Source organism: Helobdella robusta (assembly GCF_000326865.2).
Source record: "Helobdella robusta unplaced genomic scaffold HELROscaffold_339, whole genome shotgun sequence".
In the NCBI taxonomy this organism is placed as follows: domain Eukaryota; kingdom Metazoa; phylum Annelida; class Clitellata; order Rhynchobdellida; family Glossiphoniidae; genus Helobdella; species Helobdella robusta.
The window spans coordinates 1-10,092 of NW_008704654.1; the positions used below are offsets into that span (position 1 = coordinate 1).

The 10,092-nt window shown below is 29.0% G+C and overlaps 1 protein-coding gene across 1 annotated transcript; it reads right to left on the minus strand.

Moving 5' to 3' along the window:
- Nucleotides 1–938: 938 nt before the first annotated feature.
- On the minus strand, nt 939–6,410 carry HELRODRAFT_92631 (hypothetical protein; the record flags this gene model as incomplete). Its single annotated transcript, XM_009022916.1, has 2 exons — nt 939–1,177; nt 6,326–6,410. Coding segments are annotated over 2 exons (324 nt in total), but the record flags the coding sequence as incomplete, so codon positions are not given.
- Nucleotides 6,411–10,092: the final 3,682 nt, after the last annotated feature.

The following is a 10,092-nucleotide window of genomic DNA, read 5'->3' on the forward strand; positions in this document are numbered from 1 at the left end:
GTTTTTACATTTTCTATTTTTTCAAAAAGGTAAAAGCCTCTTCACAGGTAAATGCTGTATCAAAATGAGTAAAAACAAAATTCATTCTCTTTTTGATTCGTACCGAAAACTTAGTTAGCTGAATAGAAAAAACTTCCACTTCTTTGAAAAGAGTTTCAAGATTTTCAACTACTTCCGATTCAAAATAATCCATTAAAACTGTCAGAAGTTCAGCGATGTGCACATTTTTAAAAATATTCCACATGTAGAACAAAAATTTTTTAAAACGAATTTTATTGGCCATTTTCACTTTTAAAACAACAAGAACAACTACAATAACTAACAGTTGACAGTGAAAGCAATAGGAAACGAAAAAATGAAACAAAAAAAGGAAAAGTAGAATAAGAATGATACAATTTTTTTAATTACGTTGAATGAAAGTTTTTGCATTAAAAACATTAGCAAATATGGTAATGTGAGTAATTATCGCCATTCTATAAATCCAATCATTAATTTTCTTAATAATTCATTTATTTCTTTATTAATTCATTCATTTATGTATTCATTCATTCTTTCATATTTACATCTGTTCATCAATTCATTTATCCATGCATCTATCTATTCATCAATCAACCATCCATCTAACTCTAACAGACATAACAAATACCTGTTACGCGCCCAGAAAAATCATCACTCACATTTATTTCAAATCGTTAAATAGACAAACTCATAATTGCCTTTTCTGTATGCACGCACATGCACACAAAACTATCAACCAATACAAACACACGCACACAAAAGGATAATCCAACATTAGTACATAAACTCACATACACATATTATAAATTACATACATCTATCATTTAAAGGTTTTTTTAATTGCGTTTATACTGCATAAATCCAAGCGTATACGAACACAAAAACGCACCCAAACGTAATTACATACCTATTTATATACATTAACTCACTTTTATATACTTATATAATATACATAAATATATATATAATATACACACACACATACACACATACATACATACATACATACATACATACATACATACATACATACATACATACATACATACATACATACATACATACATACATACATACATACATACATACATACATACATACATACATACATACATACATACATACATACCTACATACATACATAAAACATACATACATACTTACGTACGTACACATACGTACATATGCACGTAAATACATACCTACATATATACTTATACATTACATACACGGATGAAGATAAGGTTTTAAGTGATGAAAATCATCTGGGATTGAAGCCGAAATCTTTGTGAGTATGTAATTGCATGTGTGTGTGATTGTATGCATGTATGATTGCTTGTGTGTTTGTGTTCGTGTATGATTATATGTCTGATTGCACTTATGACTAGTGTGTGTAATTGCTTGAGTGTATGATTGTGTGTGACTGCATGTGTGTATAACTGTGTGTGACTGCATGAATTTCTTTCAATGTGCTTGTATGCAAATTTGTGTGAATACGCAGTTGAATGTTTGTTATTGTATAATTATGTAGTTGTATGTTTGTGATTGTATGCTTGTAACTGTATGATTTTACAGTTGTATGCAGAAGCATAAGCAAGACTGTAGACTGTGTGGATGAAGTCCCCGCAATGAAAAGCTGCTAGAGTTAAGGCTAAAACTAACAAAATTTTTATAAATTTGTAAAAAATTTGGACAACAAATTATTTTACCCACCAAAACAATAAAATTAAGGTAAATTTTGCATGAAACCAAAAAATTGGGTGATGAGCGGAAAAAAAAGTCACCAAGTTTTTTTTAATTTAAGCCCCCTTCACAACAAATTTTTGGCTACGATTGTGTTTCTAAGTTAATGTTTGTGATTGATTTTGTTCTTGTTTGTATTGTTTGTACACTGTTGATATGTGTAATGTACAATTGTACATGCTTCAGCATTGCATAGTGGACGGTAAGTTCTATTTATTATAATTCTCTCTTCAATGAAGAATAAAGAATGAATGAATGACAGAAATATTGGACGAATAAAAGAATAAATGAACAAACAAATACTTGAAGAAATGAACAAAGAACGAACTTTTATATATTGTAATTTAAGCTGTTTGATTTTTCATTGTTGGGGTGCATGAAGAAGCCTAACTGGGCAACAGAAAATTCATTGTTCGTGAGATTGCGATAAAGAAATCATTTTTTATTGTAGCATGGGTGGTTACCTAATAGGGTTATTAGGGCGCGTGAAAAATCAAAATTAGGAGGGCAAGTAGGGGCTGTTGATAAGAAATTAAATTCTCGAAAAGTTGCTCGTTGTTGGTAGAATATTTTTTGTCAGCAGAGTTCAGTATTCGAAGATTTGCTGATTGGCAGTGTCAAAGAAATAGAGTTTACGAAGAGTTTTCTACAGCAGAGCTTAATTTATGAAATTATTTCCTGGGGTGGTTGAAGAGGTATTTCGCTGAATCTGGCTCATGTGGAAATTTCCTGGAGAGTTCAATTTATGAAGGGTCGTTTTTAGAGAAGTTAAACTAAGTTATTTGATAATTATATTTAATTGAATTTGTTTAATGTGTGTTTTAGATACTGTTCAATGTTTCGTTTATTTAATTAATTTAATTAGTTATGCGCAATATTTATATTTAAACTGACATTAACATTAATAATAACCCTTTATATAGTGTTTTTCTTTTTTAATAAGATTGATATAACGATTGTTCAGAGTGTTGGGGACTTGTTGGTTTTTCTAAGTGAAATAAACTGGAAAGTTAATTTACGTCGTTACAGTGAGTGAGTGGGCAGGCACCGCTGGAAATCATGTCGTGATGATTCGGAGGTATTTGATAAATTAAATATTATTTTACAAGTTTTACAGGATGTATGACAACATGAATGAATAAATAAAGAATAAATAAATGAATGAATGAATGAACGATCGAATGAACGAACGAATGAATGAATGAATGAATGAATGAATGAATGAATGAATGAATGAATGAATGAATGAATGAATGAATGAATGAATGAATGAATGAATGAATGAATGAATGAATGAATGAATGAATGAATGAATGAATGAATGAATGAATGAATGAGTTAATGAATGAATTAATGAATGAATGAATGAATTATTTATTTAATTAATGAATTAATTGATGAATGATTGAGTTAATGAATGAAAAGAAGAAAAACTTAGGCAGTGAATGAAAGATTAAGTGAACCAACGTTAACTGCTTCTCAAAATAATGTAAACAATTTTACACCTCCGAGTCTGAGAATGAAGGATAGTAAAAGCGTGAAGGAAGAATTGAAATGAATTGAATGTTGCAAAGCTTAAACTCAAAATGTTCCTATGAATAACTGAATGATTATACAGGATAAACTTTGAAAAAAAGAAAAACAAATTAAAAAAAATTAAATTTAACTTTGAAAGGATCTCAAAAACAAATCATCGACAAGTTACAAATATCTGCTTGGTGCCTAGGAGTGATGGTACAAAAGGGGGTGATAGCAGGAATGCTGGTAATGATGATGATGATAATGATGATGATGATAATGGCAGTGGTGATGATGGTGGTGGTTGTAATTATCCGATGTTAATATCATCGGTTTTCAAATGAAGCAATCCAAATTCTTTGAATGTGGCTTTAACGACTCATCAATTGTAACAATTAGCATTCAATAAAGCGTGCAATTAGAAGTGATGTATTTCTGTTACTCTCTCTCTCTTTCTCTCTTTCTCTCTCTTTCTCTCTTGCTCTATCTTTTTTTTTATTTTCTCTCTCTCTATATATATACAAAAAAATGGAATGAGTTTGTTGTGGTTTTGTGTTAATCATTTGAAAAGAAAGATTGAATAGTAGCTTATTTGCTTATTTATGGCAGGTTTCATTGACCTTTATGTTAATGGCTCCCATTATATTGAAATGAAATCTTCTTTGCTGTTGGCTTGGTACTAATCAGAGTTTTCGTGTCTGTTACGAGGTTTCCAGTGATTTTTTTCGTGTATCTCTGTACATTTCTTAATGCAAGTGCGCCGTGGTGAGTCTTCATGTCAGTAGTCATTGCGATGTGTTTTTAAGGTGCACCCTTTAATTGAGCCAAAAAACATATATCATTTACAAGCATATATATATACGCTTATATATAAATATATACATATATAAAACATATATCAAAAATTAAAAACTGATTTTCTACAGACCGAGACTAGGCAACAATGAGCACAAACATTCATAATGAACAGAGCCAAAATAATTTCGAAACCTGAAATGCATAAAAAAGTTAAAAAAAACTGTTGAATAAAATTTTGTTTGGAAACCACTGTTTGAAAAGCAGCTTATTTTAATAAGCGTGCCATTATAAACACTGTAACGATGGCATTCTGATCTCTAGGGAGTCGTCAACAATGACATCTCGCATTTAATTTATAAACAAATTTTTGTTAATTGACTGACATTTTAATTTATATTATTCACAATGCTAGACACAAACATACACGGACATACGCAAACAAAAGGATACACAGACGTACAAGCATACGAACTGTTCCTACCAACTTCTAAAGTAAAAAAAGGACCAATGCAAACAACTTTAACTTTTGATCATCATTCCTCTGTGGTTTGAAACGCTATTCGAAATTCTTTGCTGAATTGAGCAATGACATAATTAATAATATATAGCAATATATATATATATATATATATATATATATATATATATATATATATATATATATATATATACATATATTGGTCAGTGTGTGCATCTGTGCTCGGTGTGTATTTGTGTGTATGTATTTGTGGGTGTGTGTATGTGTGTGTGTGTTTTTTAAGTGAATGTATTATACAACGTGCGTGCAATTGATTTATTTATACACCTGTAAGTGTGCGTACCTCTAGGAAAAGTTTTAATGTGAAGAGCTATTTCAAAGTTTAGCAGGATGTGGTATGTAAGTACCATGTAGAAGCTTCGACAATTTACGTAATTGAAAAAAAATATATAAAAGAAATTAAAGCCAGCGCGCTTAGAAGTAATTTAGTACCTTGATGTTTGGCTAACGAGCGCATGCGAGAGCTCGCTTCTTTTTGTGCCACTTTGCAAATAATCAATGAAACTTTCTCTAACTCTGTTGCGTGCGTCACTGCGGGCAGGAAGTGTGGCGTTGCATTCGTTGCTTCAAAAGATTTGTGAGATTCTTCCCAAAGCTTTTTGTTGAGATGAAATTTTTTATATATCGTAAAAGTGAAAGTAAAAGTGTTTTATTAAACGAAGTTGATGATTGCAAAAACTAATTAAATGAGCGTTAATTAATTGTATATTATATATATTATATATTATATTATTGACTAATATTTATAATATTAATATATATATATATATATATATATACATATGCAATACTTGATAAAATCTACCGAATTTTAGCTTTTAATAATTAACAAGCAGCAAAGCATAGCAACATTATTTCCGACTGAAACAATATGATTCAAAGACTTAACAAGCAAAGATAATGAGTAGAACAAAAATACAAGATAAAGCAGAATGAAAGCAATTTGCACAAAGAATTGTGAAACTTTGAAATATTTCTATGAAAGCGCTGATGATGAGTAAAATCGAAATGGGACTTATACGCTTCACCATGAACACCAACGATTTTCGTAATAATTATAAAAAATTGAATAATAATTATAAAATTACTGTTAGAAATATTGAAAAGCACACCCGTAAACATTCAAAAGCTAAAAATTTCGGTAGTATTATGGTCTTCTTCAAGCCTATATATAAATATATATATATATATATATATATATATATATATATATAGCATAATACAGTACTGAATACTGTTTTTTCCAATATATATATACATATATATATAAAGTTATATATAACATATACACACATATATATGTCAATGAATGTGTTGTTGTGTTGATGTCTATATTCGTAATTTGCAATTTCTGAACGTGAACAAAAAAATAATGCTAGCACCTCGGTGTTCCTCTATAAATTTGTCTGTTTAAATTTCTGAATCACGTTTCGTATGACTGAGTATGTCTGAATGTATTTCACGAAAGCGTTTGTTTATACAATTTTTTCTGATAGGCACATACTCAAGAACTCGTACAACAGTACACGCACACTGCAACGTTACATGCAAAACTCTTCATCCAATCAAATTCAAGATACAGAAGTTGCTGAATCCTATTGGCCTTCTCATTAATTTGCAGTAACTTTCTGAAAATTTTGTGCTAATATAACTCCATCATATCCTCATACATGCAGTAAATGTTGTATACAATCACATGCACACACTAACTAATACATATGCGATGATATATGTTGATGTATATATATATATATACATATGTATAAATATATATATACATATATATACATACATATCTATATATACATATTTATATATATATTGCGATAAAAAGTAAAGTAAAGGTTCTTGAACAAAATTTGTTTATAAAGTAATCAAAAAAAGTTGGAAGATAAATTGTAAGCGTGTATCAAGTGACGGATGCCAAACTGATATCTGCTACTCGATCACCGTCAGGCAAGAAGTAGGAAATAAAATCTTATGATTCGGTCAGTTGGAGTTTGGAAATTGAATGGTTTGACGATTTTTGGCTTTAGAAATATTATATTAATAATAATATAGCATGAATTTGTTAATAAATCATTTATGTCGAGCTGTCTATTTTTATGTCAAGCTGTTTTTTAAACGCATAGCACATATTGTGGCCATAGTAACAAGCTAATTTAAACAAACATTTAACTAACAAACATCTATAAAAGACATATATAAACTAACTTACGACATATATATGAACATTTTGTCAAACATACATGGGGAAAGACATGCGTATGAACAAACACATAAATATATATAAAACGAAACATCCATTTGTAAAAGATTCTAAACATTAAAACAACATAAAATTTAACATTTGGCATCAGATTTTTCGTTCATTGCATCATCTTGATCGATTTTTTATAATTGTTTTTGTAAAAAAGGTGTCATTGAATCCTAGATAGTCAATTAATGAACGTTTAGCTACTTTGTAAGAATGGAGAAACATAAAAACTTAATCATAATACAATTATTACGTAGGAATATAACATTTTAACTACCATCAATATTGTTGCTCCTTTGTTACTTTGCAGCTACTTCATTATAACATTAATAGTTATATTTCTATAGTTATATATGTATGTGTTGGGTGTAATGTGTGTGCGTGTGGGTGCTAGAGTTCAACGGTCCTTATGTTCAGGCCCGGAAGTCAGGTGACTTTGAAATTAAAATGTTGATAAATATCTCATTTAACTCCAATAATTCATCTTTCATCATATTGCCTATTTAGTAACTTCAATTTTTTTGATAGTTATATTGCTAATTTTATTTTTAAAATGCCTTTTTTGTGTTAATTTTATAATTGGGATGTCACTTTTATTTTGCCATTTTGCAAATTTAAAGCAACTAAATAAGCCAAAAAATCAGTTGAAATATCCTAATATGGGAAAATATTAATTCAATAATGCTATGCCATCGTGACCGTCATCAGAATTTTAATTGCTTCCATCGCCATCTTTGTCCATCTTATCAAAGTAATTAACGACATTTGTCATAACAGTTATTAAACTATCAGATAACACGTGATTAATTTGATGTAGAGGTTTATTTGCATTTGCAGTCTGTTGTAAATAATAAAGAGAAGACGCCCTTCGACATGATAACCATGTCTCATCTTTTAATAGTCAACCAGATTTCATTGTCAGTGTTTGATTAAATTTAAATAGGGAGCGATTTTTATTTTATCCATAAAAGGCGAGGTGGATGTTCAAATTAAATGATGTTACTATGATGAAATTAACAACATGTGTTCATGTATATTTACCAAAACATTACACTTTAATAATAATTTTATCGTCATTATCATTTTCATCATCAACACTGTCATCATTACTATCGCCACCGTCATCATCATATTATCACTGTCATGTCATGTCATTATCGAGAACCATTCCGAAAATCTTGTCAATTTCATTTATAAGGTATTATTAAAATTATTAATATTATTAATATTATTACTATTATTACTATTACTGATATTATTACTGTGTGTGTGTGTGTGTGTGTGTGTGTGTGTGTGTGTGTGTGTGTGGTGTGTGTTTATGCGTATATATGTTTGTATGTATATACATAATTTAATTGCCGTGAGAAAAATAAAGATATTAATAATAATATTTTGATATCAAATAAATAAATTATATATATATATATATATATATATATAAATTAATACTAATCATACCAAGCAATACAACACACACATCACCGTCGTAATTACTTTGGCAATAATAATTATTAATAATTATTATTATTATTATCCAACTACTACTTAACGTTACGAGCGGCGCTGTTAAATAATGAACGAAATAAAATGAGGAAGAATTTTATGGGAAATTATTTGGGAGAGAAAAGTAAATTATTTTTCAAATGTTTTAAGGTAAATTGAGAAAAACATTTTGCATATAAATTTAAAGTAAATTAATTTTCAAAGATTTTCATATTAAATGAAAGTAAATTATTTTTCAAATGAAACAAAAGTATAATATTAATAAATTAGATTTCAAATGTTTTCGTATAAAATTAAAACGCAATGATGTGATAGATAGATATGATGATAGCTAACCAATGCACGTGAACCGTTTTTAAATTATAAAAGGCAGCACAACATTGTTCTGATAATGATGATGATGATGATGATGATGATGATGATGAGGGTGTTGATGATGATGAGGGTGTTGATGATGATGTAGAAGATGGCAAGTAGTAAATAAATAATGAATAAAAAACAACAAATTGTTCATTGAATTAAAGTGTATTTATTTAATAATTAATTTAATACAACCTCAACTGAAGTTATTCTTATTAATAATTAAATTAGAGTGAAAGAAATGCAAAATAATCGAATAGCCTTGCCTAATCACTCTTTAGTACATTTGAAATTAAACTGCTAAAAAATGTTTTAAAATTAGTTGGGCGCACTGGTGCGTGTGGTGTGCATTAACATCATCATCACCACCATCATCACCATTATCACCTCCATCATCATCATTGTCATCATCACCGTCATCATCACCATCAGCATCATTGCCATCATCATCAGCATCATCGTGAGCATCACTAGGTTATCGTCAACATCATCATTATTGTTGCATTTGTCATTAAGCTCATCAACAGCGCAATAATGTTTTTTTAACACATCGTTCTTTCTGGCACATTCATGTCATTTTCATCATGCTCTTTATTCAACCAATAATATTGAAATGATGGTGATGAACATCATTATTATCATTTATTATATTAAGCTTCAATATAACCAACATATACAGTTTTTTTTCCAAAACATTATCGTAATTATAACCATCTTGCTAACTAACTTATCCATCATAATTGTGATCCTCTTCTTACTATCCATTCACGTTCATAATTATCACAAGATATTTGGCTGCCGGGTCACGTTGCGCCTTATACAAACTTATTACTACACGTTCTCATTATTTTTAAAATTATCTTATTTCAATTTTCATTAACATAATAACCATTTAGGCTTTTAACTTTGTATTGAATAATTAAATGAACAAATGTATAATTATTTGATTTCTTAATTATGTTTATGTATATGTATTCTATGTATTGATTTAATTAGTTTGAACAATTATTGTAAACTTGTTTACAGTTCAAAATTTAATTAAGCTTTTTGTTTAGTTTGTTATATATATATATATATATATATATATATATATATATATATATATATATATATATATATTGCTATATCCGCCGGAATGGCGGAATTACGCTATATAATTAATTATTGTTATCTAGTTAAAATTGTTATCTATCTTCGCTCTTGTCACCGATTGTAGACCATGGAATCTTTTCATACCATGGAGGATTGTATTAATCTGTAGAGGCAATGTAAGGTGTTTGCAAATAGCGAAGTTTTTAGCGAAGTTGTAAAGTTGTAATTGTGATTTATGTGGTTGCTCGAATTAGTTTAGTGTTCT